Source organism: Aristolochia californica, unplaced genomic scaffold (assembly GCF_029961685.1).
Source record: "Aristolochia californica isolate CCGP_79_NKW_82.1479 unplaced genomic scaffold, dmAriCali1.0.hap1 SCAF_10, whole genome shotgun sequence".
Taxonomy (NCBI): Eukaryota; Viridiplantae; Streptophyta; class Magnoliopsida; order Piperales; family Aristolochiaceae; genus Aristolochia; species Aristolochia californica.
In genome coordinates this window covers 34,769,657-34,781,551 of record NW_027181771.1, presented here as the reverse complement: position 1 = coordinate 34,781,551, position 11,895 = coordinate 34,769,657, and the positions used below count along the sequence as shown (strand labels likewise).

General features: G+C 42.4%; 4 protein-coding genes across 4 annotated transcripts; 1 reads left to right on the top strand and 3 right to left on the bottom strand.

Annotated features, from left to right (window-relative positions):
* Window positions 1-439: 439 nt before the first annotated feature.
* LOC137942687 (probable terpene synthase 11) lies at window positions 440-3,027 on the bottom strand. Its single transcript, XM_068788420.1, has 7 exons — window positions 2,836-3,027; window positions 2,435-2,696; window positions 1,936-2,323; window positions 1,578-1,796; window positions 1,332-1,470; window positions 952-1,200; window positions 440-864 (listed from the first exon to the last, which is right to left on the bottom strand). The coding sequence occupies exons 1-7, from the start codon at window positions 3,010-3,012 to the stop codon at window positions 565-567; spliced, it is 1,734 nt and encodes a 577-aa protein (XP_068644521.1). The 5' UTR covers window positions 3,013-3,027; the 3' UTR covers window positions 440-564.
* Window positions 3,028-4,008: 981 nt separating this feature from the next.
* On the top strand, window positions 4,009-5,205 carry LOC137943187 (small ribosomal subunit protein mS78 (rPPR3a)-like). Its single transcript, XM_068788880.1, has one exon. The coding sequence runs from the start codon at window positions 4,009-4,011 to the stop codon at window positions 5,203-5,205; it is 1,197 nt and encodes a 398-aa protein (XP_068644981.1).
* A 545-nt stretch (window positions 5,206-5,750) lies between these two features.
* Window positions 5,751-7,810, bottom strand: LOC137938322 (large ribosomal subunit protein uL2-like). Its single transcript, XM_068783302.1, has 2 exons — window positions 7,271-7,810; window positions 5,751-6,310 (listed from the first exon to the last, which is right to left on the bottom strand). The coding sequence occupies exons 1-2, from the start codon at window positions 7,708-7,710 to the stop codon at window positions 5,968-5,970; spliced, it is 783 nt and encodes a 260-aa protein (XP_068639403.1). The 5' UTR covers window positions 7,711-7,810; the 3' UTR covers window positions 5,751-5,967.
* A 643-nt stretch (window positions 7,811-8,453) lies between these two features.
* Window positions 8,454-11,834, bottom strand: LOC137943186 (putative beta-glucosidase 41). Its single transcript, XM_068788879.1, has 13 exons — window positions 11,732-11,834; window positions 11,581-11,647; window positions 11,423-11,481; window positions 10,500-10,575; window positions 10,347-10,418; window positions 10,171-10,258; window positions 9,809-10,064; window positions 9,592-9,707; window positions 9,252-9,475; window positions 9,135-9,166; window positions 8,952-9,054; window positions 8,764-8,872; window positions 8,454-8,673 (listed from the first exon to the last, which is right to left on the bottom strand). The coding sequence occupies exons 3-13, from the start codon at window positions 11,471-11,473 to the stop codon at window positions 8,454-8,456; spliced, it is 1,347 nt and encodes a 448-aa protein (XP_068644980.1). The 5' UTR covers window positions 11,474-11,481; window positions 11,581-11,647; window positions 11,732-11,834.
* Between the last annotated feature and the right edge of the window lie 61 nt (window positions 11,835-11,895).

Sequence of the window (11,895 nt, the reverse complement as noted above, 5' to 3'; positions counted from 1 at the left end):
ACTCTAATTAGTCTCGTCAATTCCTTCTTTAATTGATTGGTAGTTACTCTTACTTACCTCAAACTTAAAAAATAATCGATCATTAACTCTTTTGGGTTCCTCAACATCTAATGTTGTTGTTTGCCAATGAAATAAACATTATTGATGGAGGTGTTTGCTATTTCTTAGACTCCTATGTGATAGTTTGCGGTTCAATCGTACTAAGTTCATTATAATATTTTTTTATTTATTTTTTTAATTTTAAAAGTAGGTTGGAACTTGAACCTACTCAAACTCGGTTAAAAATTTTGGGTTCGAGTTCGATTCCAATTTTAAATTCACGGTTGAATTCGAGTTCAAAGTATTCAGATCAAACCAAACTTGAATATAGGTCGAAAATTGTTCGCTTTGATGGCACAAAAAGACATCTGGTCCAGGTATGATAACACTAACTCCAAAATGTGGATTAAGACAACGAAACAACGGAATTAGATCATCGACAATTTCACGTTAATATATCAAAATCCGACAAAACCCGAAGTTGAGATGATACAAGATTAGGACCAATAGCTTCATTTTAGTGCTTCAAAAGCCCCCATGGTCGATGGGATTCACGAGCAGAGATGAAACATGGTCGTCAACACTTGAACATCTATCATCGTCCCCGGATTGATAAACGACTTGAGCGGTTCTTGCGAGGTTCAGGGAAGCTCTAGTAATGGACAACGGCAAAGGACTCGGAGAGTACAATTCTTTGTTGAGCTCCTTCCACTCCAGTTGAATGAGCTTTCGTACGTGTTTCCTCGCATCTTCTTCCCCGTAAATACCGTAGTCTTTCTTCAGACATTCTAAGCAAGAAGCTGTATCTCCTCGCTGAAGTTCTTCCTGAAATAGTTACGGCTTTTAAATCTTCTACTGGCCGCCATTAATACGGGGCTTAAACAGTGACTGGGGGTGTTCGAATTGACTGACCTTGGATGTTCCCAGATCGTCCCAGAGCCTGAGGATCCTGCCTGCGGAAGTAAACAATTTAGGATATGGCTCCATCAATCCTACAGTGTCGTCTGTAATTTTTTCTCCTACGAGAAAGAAAGCATGAACGAGAGCCATGTGAGTTCCCCCAGTAGTAACTCCATTCCTTAAATAATCTTCTAAAGGAGGCACTTTTCCCTCAGAAAACCATCTTGCTTCAACGAGGAAAGCTTCGCACAAGTCTGCCCACTGCATATTCAAAGACACATGATCATCAGTTGTGTTAAAGATACATTAGTGAGTATAAAAATCTGGATTTATGAGTTGACAGAAGAGTTTTCGAAGTGGCTAGTGAAGGAGAAAAGCCACGCCATACACACCGTTCGCTTTAGTCGATCAGTAATGTTCCAACCATGTTCTTTGAGGAAGCTGTAAGCGATCTCGTTGGTGGTGTTGTATAGCGCCATGTAACATATCTTCATGTACTCAGGGAGCTCGTTCATCGCAGAAAGATCCCATCTAAGCATTGATCAAGAAAATATCAGAAAAGCTTATTTGAACCATGGTTGGTTTGATTTAATATATAAATCGCTAAAGAGGATCTGTAATGGAAGCCAAAAGCCAACCTCTGTATCGCGCTTGTGAAGCGGACTAGTTCATCCATTGATCCCTGTATGTCAAAAACATCATCAATGACCAGTAAAACAGCTATGGCTTTCGCTAACTGAGTACGGCAGTTCGAGTAGCACGGCTCCCAGAAGATCCCCACAGTCCATAAGTAGCATTCCAGTGGCCGATCTCGAGCAAAACTCAACTTGTGAGCCAGACCCAGTTCTTCCCACCACCTGATCAGACATAAAAACTCGTTAAATTCTAAACATACAAACTATAATTTACACCTTTCAATATCAATGGCTCATCTGTACTCGCTTTCCCTGAACCTGATGATCATTGCAAGGCTGAATCGATTTAGAAGTAGTTTACCTTATCATGTGTACTGCTTCTTTTTGGTGCAGCGATTGAACCATGTTAAAATTCAAGGCTGCAAGCTCTAGGAGCTCTAGATTGTTGAATCCAGCTTCCTCTATCCATTGTTCAATGTAGCGCCTAGATTCCGTTCTCACCATCCTCATATGCCTGGGAACCTTCAGGGCCGTTGTGATTTCTCCCTGAAGAAGGCTATCAGCTGGTCTCCATACTGATGATGCTAACGTTTTGAGATGCCCCGTTGAGAACTCCATGGCCAGAGACAGAATATCTTCTCCATCTGTACCCATGTGAGAAGCTTCATATAGACTAAGCATCCCCCAAGAATCTTTACACAGGGCATCATTGAAGTTTCCTTTCGTATCCATGAATTTTCGAAAAATATCTGGTTTTCATAAAGCACAGACATTAGTTCGAGAAGCTCAGGGGCGAGCAGTAACGAAGTCAATGACAGAAAATTTAGACTGGTGGACGGTTTTCCCAGAGCATGAGCTACCTGGTGAAACATCGAAGCCGTATTGTCTGAGCAATCTGAAGCGGAGAGAGGTGAACAAGATGTCTTCATGGTTATCTCCCTTATTAGCTACAGACTCTTGCAAAATCTCATCAAGTTCCTCTTGGAAATGATAAGCAATCCCGAGTCTCTCAAGGGTATCGATTAACTGCAGAGCACTAGCGGGCCTGTTCCTTCTCAGAGACCGCCTAACTTGTTCTTTCAGTTGGACAATTCTCGTTGCGCTGTCATCAGCTCCCTCTATCTACGAAAACATATGAAGCAACGTGCGTTTAGACGAGAGCTATTCACAGTTTAGAAGCAGGAGGAAAGAATAAAAAAAGAAAAGAGGAGAAGCTAGTCAACAGTTTATAAGCTTCAGCAAGAAACAAGATAAACCGCACCAGAGTTAACACTTGCTGAGGCGATTGCAGCTTGAGGGAGATGCTGTTGTAATGAAATGGGCGATTCACCCAGTCCAGGCCAAGAGACCTTTGCTCAGCTTTTGCCGACACATCCCTCCTCTTCCATGAATCTCCAGCTAAATGATAAGAAGAGTAACGAGTTCTAATGGATGCCATTCCCTGGAGCAGAAAACCAATTGCATCATGGGCCGGTTATGGTCTACAATACGATTTATAGACGGGGGGGGGGGGGGGGGGGGCTTTCTTGGTCAGTTGATGTTTCATTCAACGAACTACAGCTCGTGCAAATTGTATAGGAATTGGTCGCTGAAGACGGCCTGAGTAGACAGTATTAGATGTGATCACTTGCGTTGGCCGCTGAGGTTTGAAACGTTTCAGAACCATCGTATCTCACCTACTGAGCTTCCCATGATTAATGAGAGTTACCATTTCTCTTGCCGTGTTAGTGATAACCAAGCTCGTTCGTCGACTCTGGTTGCAGAACTGCAGATTGCTGTTCGTGGGTACCTGTACCATCTTCCTCCATTTCATTTCCTTTTCTGTTATGGAGGATTTAAAATTCAAATATAACCTACTATAATTGAATTTTTATGCCTTTTGTTCCATAGGCTGCATTTATAGTTTCATTATTTCATAGCCAATGTTACCATTTTCATTGTCTTGTCATCTTTAGGGGGTTTGGTGATGTTTTAAAGAGCTGCCATTAAGTGTCACCTTTGACCGTATAAAAGTGGAGTTGACCGGTCAAAAAAGCTGGTTATTTGTATTATTATGTTTAAAAACTAAATAATAACCTAAAATTCCCGAAGAAATACGATTTAGGATAATAATGCATGCACAGTTAATCACGAGGTTATTTACTGCCGGTCAATGATTACTGCTTAAGCTGTTGTGCCGACGCTTCACTCCAAGAAAGAAGTCCATTCTTTGGATTACCAAATTTATGTTCATGTAACGTTCAGACCACTTGGACTGTCCAATAAGCCCACAACGTGCCACGGTCCACGAGCCATTCTCCTTCAAATCATCTCCTGGATAAATCAAGACTCAAAACAAAGACCCAGGGCTTGAACCCTAAAACCTCCGTTTCAAAACCCTGTTTCACGGTCCCTCCATTCCGAAACCACTGTTCTCCCGGCAACTCCTCCCAAAATGGGGTCTTTCGCACCCTCTCGTCTTCTCCGCAATGCCAATCGCCTCTCCTCTGCCTTCATCTCCTTATCCCCCTCTTCCGCAGGAACATCTTCGCCTTCCACTGTCGTCAGCAAAATGGTCGATAACATCTTGAAGGAGCGCGACCTTGATCAGGTTGTGCAGAAATTCTTGACCTCCTCGGAGACGTACCGCTTCCGATGCAAGCACCGCGTCTACGAGATCACCTTCCGCCGTCTCGCCGCAGCTCAGAGATTCTCTTCCATCGAACAAATTGTCGACGCCCACAAAAAGTACCGGGATATTACCAGCGAGGGCTTCGCTGTCCGTCTCATTACCTTATGCGGTAAGTCCCATATGTTCGATCAAGCCCGCAAACTGTTCGACGAATTGGTTCAGCTCAACTGCCCGCGAACCGTGAAGTCCTTGAATGCCCTTTTATCTGCAGCAATAGACTCTGGACTTCACGGAAACGTTCCCGAGCTTTTTCAGCAGTTGTCGTCGGAATTGTCCATAGCACCTGATCGTATCACTTACAATATATTGATTTTGGCTTACTGTAAGATGGGTTCTTTGGATGAGGCTCTCTCGGTGCTGGTGACAATGGAAGCCAAGGGTGCGGAGCCCGTTGTGATCACTTTCAATACCCTTTTACATGGGTTCTATGGTGCCAATCGGTTTCCAGACGCGGAGAAATTGTGGGCGAAGATGGAAGAGTGTAATATCAGTCCCAATGTGGTTACTTTCAACGAAAAGATGCAGGCTTTGGCTCCGGAGGGCAAGAGTGCGGACGTTTTGCAGTTGATCGACGAAATGCGCAGTCGAGGATTGAAGCCAGATATCTTCAGTTTCAACTGGTTAATTAAAGCTCATTGCTCTGATGGGAATATAGAGGAGGCGAGGAGGGTCTTTACAGATTTAGCTACAAACGAATTAACCCCAAACTGGCGGACCTTTGAGATGTTTATCCCTTACCTCTGCGAAAAAGGTGAATTGGATTTAGCTTTCAAATTGGCGAATGACAGTGTTCACCAAAGCTGCCGCGTCAACAGTGAAGTATTGCAACAGGTGGTTGACGGGTTGAGTAAGGAATCGAGGAGGGAGGACGCGGAGAAGCTGGTGGAGGCGGCGTCCCAGTCGAAAGATTCTGATAGATATAATTTGAGATTGCCTGCGGAAGAGGAGAAATGTGATTGATTTACGTGTATATTCTTGTGAGCAAATTCAATCGAATGTTGAAGCGAAGTGTTAAGCTCAATCAAAGTTTTCTTCAATATGCACCTTTTTTAATATCTGCTGATCAAACTTCTGAAGGGCTATCGATTTCTCTTTTTATCGAGAGACATTAACGGATCGTTCTTCGTCTCTGATTAATGTAATGATATGAAAACAAGATTTTTTTGGTGTTCCTCTTGGACAAACGTACTAATCGCACTCCAATCCCAGTAGGAGAATTGCTCTGCCTCATTATGAAATTAAGGCTTGATGGGTTGTGCAGAAAACTTGTTTACATAGCTTGACCTCAGAGTTTGTTTACTCTCCCTTAATAACAACAGAGCGACTAGGCAACAGTGCAAAATTTTTAAGCTAATCAAAATAGACTAGCTGATGTCTCTAAACTTTCATTACTTGATGGACCTCTTCTCCACGGTGACGACGGAGAGGTGCTGCAAACTGAGCATCCCATGCAACTGAGATACTTCCACTGCAAATAGCTTCTACGAAAAAATTCTAACAGAACAGAAAAAATATTGTAAGCGCAATAGAATAGCAACTTAATATCAAGTACTAAGAATATAAACGCCACATCGAAATTCCAAGAATTTCAGTCATATCCATAGACAAGAGACAACCCTTACTCCTAATTTCAAGACAAAACTTTAATGGGTCTTAACACTCCAGTAACAAAAGAAAATGGTAAAAAGGACGTTCAAACAAACGAGTCCAAGATTTATCTCATTAAGCTTTATCTGCCTTGGAAGCAGTAGCAGCAGCTTGACCACGTAGACGACCGGTTCTCCTTGCAGCAATAAGACCAACCTTCTGGCCAGGTGGTGCATCACGGCGGACAGTGCTGGCATGACCAATGTGTTGATGGTTACCACCACCATGAGGATGCTCCACAGGATTCATAGCCACACCACGGACCTTAGGCCAGCAGTTCCTCTTCACTCTATATTTATGGTAGGCATTACCAGCCTTGAGTAGAGGCTTTTCTGTACGACCCCCACCTGCAACCTGACCAATCATAGCCCTGCAGCCGCTTGGCACAATCTTCTTGGCTCCAGAGGGAAGCTTGATCCTGAAATGATGCATCAAGATATAGATTAGATGGTACAAATTGCAACAGCCATTTAAGATTATGCACAACAAGTTGCATAATATTTTTCCCCAACCATCTCCCAACAGGCCTCTTACACTCGCACAAACTATCCGGTGCAGCCCGAATATGAGTTCAGCCTCCTCCAACAGAATTTTTTTGCACACTACCTATTTGCAGAAGCACAAAATTTGAGCTTCCAAAGGAGGTAGATATCCCCAGTTTCGCAAAACCAGTCCTACTACTACAATCGCTTCAAATTACACCATTTTTCACAATATGAGTTCAGCCTTCTCCAACAGTAAATTTTTGCACACTACATATTTGCAGAGGCACAAAATTTGACCTTCCAAAGGAGGTAGATATCCACAGTTTCGCAAAACCAGTCCTCTTACTACAATTGCTTAAACTCACACCATTTTTCACATGAGCCATGAAACTAAAATAGAGTTGCAAAGAGAATATTTTCTTTTTGTAGATAATAATGAAAGAAGAGCTTTTTTTAGCAAATTGTCACATGAAACTCAAGCCAATACATAACATTCAGGGCTAAACTTTCAAATAATAATTTTAATCCACAATTTTGAGCTATTGAAAAACTCAGTTCTCTATGACAGCTATCAAGAACACCATCAACCAAAAATTGCGTTAAAAAGAATGTCAAATAGGCATCAATATTACAACTACATAGAAAACACATAACACATTAGATGATTCAAGTTAACCACTGATATTCAGTACTAAAGTTCTAAAAGGAAGTGATGGTATGGCAATGGCTAGATAAAAATGTCTAAGCTTGTATAAAATGAACATATAAACAAATTCAATCTAGCCAAATATTACTCTCCTGTAAACAGACAATAAAAACCCCGAAGGTACATATAAAAGACGTGACAGACACAAGCTTATAAAATAAAAGCAATCCTGCACGAATAACCCCACCTTGAAGTCCCGTTATCGGGATTGTGACTAATGACTATCGCATAATCGCCAGACGCCCTAGCAAGAACTCCTCTGTCTCCGACATGGTGCTCCACATTGCACACGACAGCTCCCTCCGGAATAGACCTCAAGGGCAAAACGTTGCCAACCATCAAATTGGCCTTCTTTCCGCAGTAAACAAATTGACCGGTGTACATACCTTCGGCCGCAATAAACAGCTCCTTCTGGTGCTTGTAGCGGAAGGGATGGCGGAAAGTCACACGGGCAAGCGGAGCACCACGGCCAGGGTCATGGATGACATCGGTTACAACTCCCTTGAGGTACCCGTTACGCTCGCCGAAGTCGAGCGACCGGAAGCGAGCAGGGCCCTTGCGGTGGTGAGTGTGGGATCGGAAAACGGAACCCGCACCCTTACGCTGTGCGCGGATCACACGACCCATCTCTTGCGCGCCTCTGCTTCGCGGGGGCTTTCAGGGTTTAGAAACGGAGGGACGGACTAGGGTTCGGAGGGTAAAAGTTAGGTTTTTATAGTCTCTCCCTCAGATCTGTCTACGCTGTAAGGAGACGATTAGATTAGGGTTTGGGCAACGATGGTTGTGTAGGTGTAAATAAAGAAAAATACGAGGGTAGTTTTATTCTGTAAGAAAATTAAAGGGACATGTTAACGATGATCACGACCGTCAAACATCCGGACACTTCAATCTTCTGATCTATTGGCCATTTTGTTTGTTGAAGTGAGATTCTTGGCATAGAAAAAGAATGTGATGTGGTGTGTTGTCATGGCACCATGGAAGTGGTCAAAGTTTGTCATCTTAGATAATACACATAAAAGTAGTCAAAACTTGTCATCTTTTGGGTATTTTTTATATTAAGTTTGGAAGTTGGCTTTTTTGTTAATATTTGTTAAAAAGGATAATTTAGTAAAATTTCTTTTAAAAAAAATTACTCTCCCCAACACTCTCCTACACGTGTGACACCCATAACACGGGACAACCCCTACAAACCAGGGGACCAAATTCGTCAACACAAATATTAGGAGTAGCGGGATTCGAACACACGACCACACGACCGACCTGCTCTGATACCATATTGAAATCATTTGCTATAAAAGATCGACATGGTAGAGAAAGTTCAAAATGAATATCAAAGATAGGCAACCAATTCCAATACTTGTTCTGTACATTTACTGAAGCTGTAAAGAGCGAGACACCGAGTCTCTAATGGGCCTTTCAGATTGTCTAAGAACACCTTTAAACCATTCCACAGACGCTTTTGGGATCCTCGTGAGGTTGTTCTTGTAGTCTACATAATAGAGACCGAATCGAACGGTATAACCTTCGTTCCACTCCCAGTTATCAAGTAGAGACCAGACGAAATACCCCCGCACATCACAGCCATCTTTCCTGCTTGGCTTCCAATGTCATGGTCGCCCAAGAGTTTATGCTCTTGTAAATAATTAAATGGGTGCTAAATCGTTTGAGAGGTGATCGTACCTTATTGCAGCAGATAAATTTGAGAGATACTCTGTGTGGTAGCTTATCCTCTTGTCGTCCTGTAATGCCTTGCTTGAATCCGCCCAGGGGCCGTTCGGATCGTCCATGCCTGCAAGCAGAAACTTTGTCACCATTAGGCTGTAAAGGGAATGAGAATTATTGGCTGAAGAAAATAAAATTTGGGTCACCGTTTTCTGTTATAATGATCGGTGGGTCGCCGTAGTTTTCTTTAACATATCTGACTAGCTTGCGGATTCCCCATGGAACAATGTGGAGCCATCGAGAAGCAGCCTGGAGGCATTAGTGACGAATTTCTCAGTTGATTAATAGAGGGCAAAGAATTTAACAGAAAAAGTAAACGAAGCTCTTACTCTATCTCCGATCGGCACCCCTCCGCGATTAGCTGAAATAAATTGTTAACAGCACATATCAGAAGTTTCATGGAAAGTATAGAAACTGGAAAGCTTTGCTTTTTACTTCTTTATTACCGGTTGCAATGACAGAAGCATCGGAAGAAGCGTCCTGCAGTATAAGCTTCCGAATCCGGCTCCGATCATTTCGAACGTATAATGTAGTGTAATGATTTATTCCCACAAAATCTAATGATCCCTGTAAAATTTTAGCCATCTCAGGCGTTATCTCCGGCAATCGACTGCCCACGAGACTCTGCATTGAACGAGGGTAGTTGCCATAGAAAATTGGATCTAAGAACCTGCTTCATTTAACTTGAATCAATACTATAAACTGGGTCTGCATTTCTTAAATTATTTCAGTCATTGGCCAATGATTGGAATCCTGCGAAAAAAAAAATAAAAAAAATAAACATACCATCCAAGCCCAAACTCCATAGCTCTCTTGGAAGCATCAATATCTTCATCCGCGTCTGATATGGGTTCATACCACTTTGCATCCAAAGCAATTCCAATTACACCTCCTTGGGTTGCCTAACACCCATTTCCGAAACTTTATAGAACTCAAACCAGAAACCATGGCAAACTGAACTGAGATTAATTCCAGATATTGGAACGGAAACTCGGTCTTTTACCTTAAAATGAAGCTGGTAAATATGAAAAGCGGCGGCATGAGACAATAGTATGTTGTGGGCAACAACATACGGTTCAGTGGAAGATTTTCCTTTTGCACAGAACAAATGAGCTAAAATCGAGCATCTGCCTGGCGCCTGTATGCCCGTATCGTAGCCTTGTAGGGCGAAGCCGTGAGGCTCGTTGAAGGTGATCCAGTGCTTCACTCGATCTCCGAATTCTTGGAAACAAGTATACGCGTAGTACTCAAAATCTTCTCTGCAGATTTGACAAATCATATACTAAAAAAATAAATAACAGAGTAGCTTAAACTGGTACCTCATTTCAGAACAAATCAACAAGAGTTGGTGAATGGAAGACTAACATTATCTTACTGCTCAACCAACCCTCATATCCGTCTTCAAGTGCCTGCGGAAGGTCCCAGTGATAGAGAGTAGCATATGGCTCTATTCCTGCAAAGCAATCCCACAATTTTTTTTATTTTTTTATTTTTTATTTTGTAGAATGTACGAGTTTGAAAGAAAATTATCTGGGTTTTACCCTTTTCAAGTAGAGCATCAATGAAGCTGTTGTAGTAAGCTATTCCTTCAGGATTAGGTTCTCCAGTTCCGTCTGTTGAAGAAATATTGGCCGATAAGATGAATTAGATAAAGGAAGAATTACATTCAATCAAAACACATTCTAAATACTTACTGGGGAAGATTCGAGACCACGAAATGGAAAACCGGTAAGCGTCCATGCCCAAGTTCTTCATCAACTCCACATCTGCCTGTTGACAATAAATCACCACGAGAGATATACGAATGGGACTTTTTTTTTGAAGTGTAGATCTTCCAGTTATTAATTACAGGCCCTCGTGTATTCATGTAGTTTCGGAAAAAAAATCTGAAGGAGATGGTTTCCGTCTCCTTCATTGGCGCAAAAAAAGAGGAAAAGAAGCACCCTGCCCTTCTTTGTCAATGGGGGTAACTTATATTTCCTGCCCATGAAACAAAGGGGGAAAGGGCCCTCCGCCTTCCTCTTTTCTCCGTTGATGGGGCTCCCGCTCGAAGAAAAGGAAGGGAGAAGGGGAACCCTCCACCCCCTTTCCCATCAATGTCTCAGGGACACGGAGAAGAAACAGAGACCCCCTCCCCAACCCATGGAGATGAGAAGGCTCCCAACTCCAATGATTGGTGGTATCAGGTTTGCTGCTCCACATGGAACAGCAAAACCCACTTCCATTGGGGTGGACATTTGTTATTTAAACCATTCACATAGATTAATGGAGTTGTCTGACTTGTTTTCAGATACAGAAGTGAGAACAGGTTTAACATTATCAAAATCCAGACACGTACGTTTCTTATGATCTTATCTGCAGGCCAAGGCCACCCCTTTTGTCTATTTCTTATTAGGCGATTCGTTTATCTCCTAAGTGTAACTTCGAGAGATGACGATAAAATCTTGAGAGCTGCGTATCTATCAGTTGAAACTTGAAAGTTTCTGTAACTTACACGTATGCCAAATCGATATGGTTGCTTTAGAGAAACGTACGCTGGATTAGCAGACGTGCACGCTACTAGAATTAGCAAAAATATGAAGCAGATGAGCTTCACCAAACTACAGCGAAATTGTACCTTGAAACGATGATACTGGTCGACGGCCGTGTCTGCATTGCTGAAGTCCATAATCCTTCCTGTTACGAAAACAAAACTTACAGTCATGGTTTTACCTACTCATGAGCATGCGTTATTGTTTTGCTGAGATAATGGCGTTCTGTAACTCGGATTCGAACCTGGTCTTCTTGTGAATGTATCCCAGATGCTCGCTCCTTTGTTTCCTTCGTCGACAGCTCCTTCGAACTTAATATCAGAACAAACAATATCATTCTATATCCAACATAGTAAACAAATTAAAGCTGAAAGAGCAGAATCTTAAAAACGAACCTGGTAAGCCGAAGAAGCAGTTCCGAAGACGAACCCATGAGGGAAATCAGCTCTACTGATCGCCTCCACGTTTGTAAGGACGAAAGCCCCTGCTAAGAGAAGCAGAAACGAGCCCACGTCCATACAAACAAAATAGAAAGGAGACCGTCGCAGTCCAATTCCTC

Excerpts from the sequence above, each read along its gene's own strand:
- LOC137938322 (XM_068783302.1), bottom strand. The coding sequence starts at position 7,710 with ATGGGTCGTGTGATCCGCGCACAGCGTAAGGGTGCGGGTTCCGTTTTC. Across the intron at positions 6,311-7,270 it reads CCCGATAACGGGACTTCAAG|GATCAAGCTTCCCTCTGGAG; the intron begins GTGGGGTTATTC and ends GCATCATTTCAG.
- LOC137942687 (XM_068788420.1), bottom strand. The coding sequence starts at position 3,012 with ATGGCATCCATTAGAACTCGTTACTCTTCTTATCATTTAGCTGGAGAT. Across the intron at positions 2,697-2,835 it reads CTCAGCAAGTGTTAACTCTG|ATAGAGGGAGCTGATGACAG; the intron begins GTGCGGTTTATC and ends ATGTTTTCGTAG. Across the intron at positions 1,471-1,577 it reads TTCACAAGCGCGATACAGAG|ATGGGATCTTTCTGCGATGA; the intron begins GTTGGCTTTTGG and ends ATCAATGCTTAG.
- LOC137943186 (XM_068788879.1), bottom strand. The coding sequence starts at position 11,473 with ATGGACTTCAGCAATGCAGACACGGCCGTCGACCAGTATCATCGTTTC. Across the intron at positions 10,576-11,422 it reads ACCAGTATCATCGTTTCAAG|GCAGATGTGGAGTTGATGAA; the intron begins GTACAATTTCGC and ends TATTGTCAACAG. Across the intron at positions 9,167-9,251 it reads TGCTTCTGTCATTGCAACCG|CTAATCGCGGAGGGGTGCCG; the intron begins GTAATAAAGAAG and ends AATTTATTTCAG.
- LOC137943187 (XM_068788880.1), top strand. The coding sequence starts at position 4,009 with ATGGGGTCTTTCGCACCCTCTCGTCTTCTCCGCAATGCCAATCGCCTC.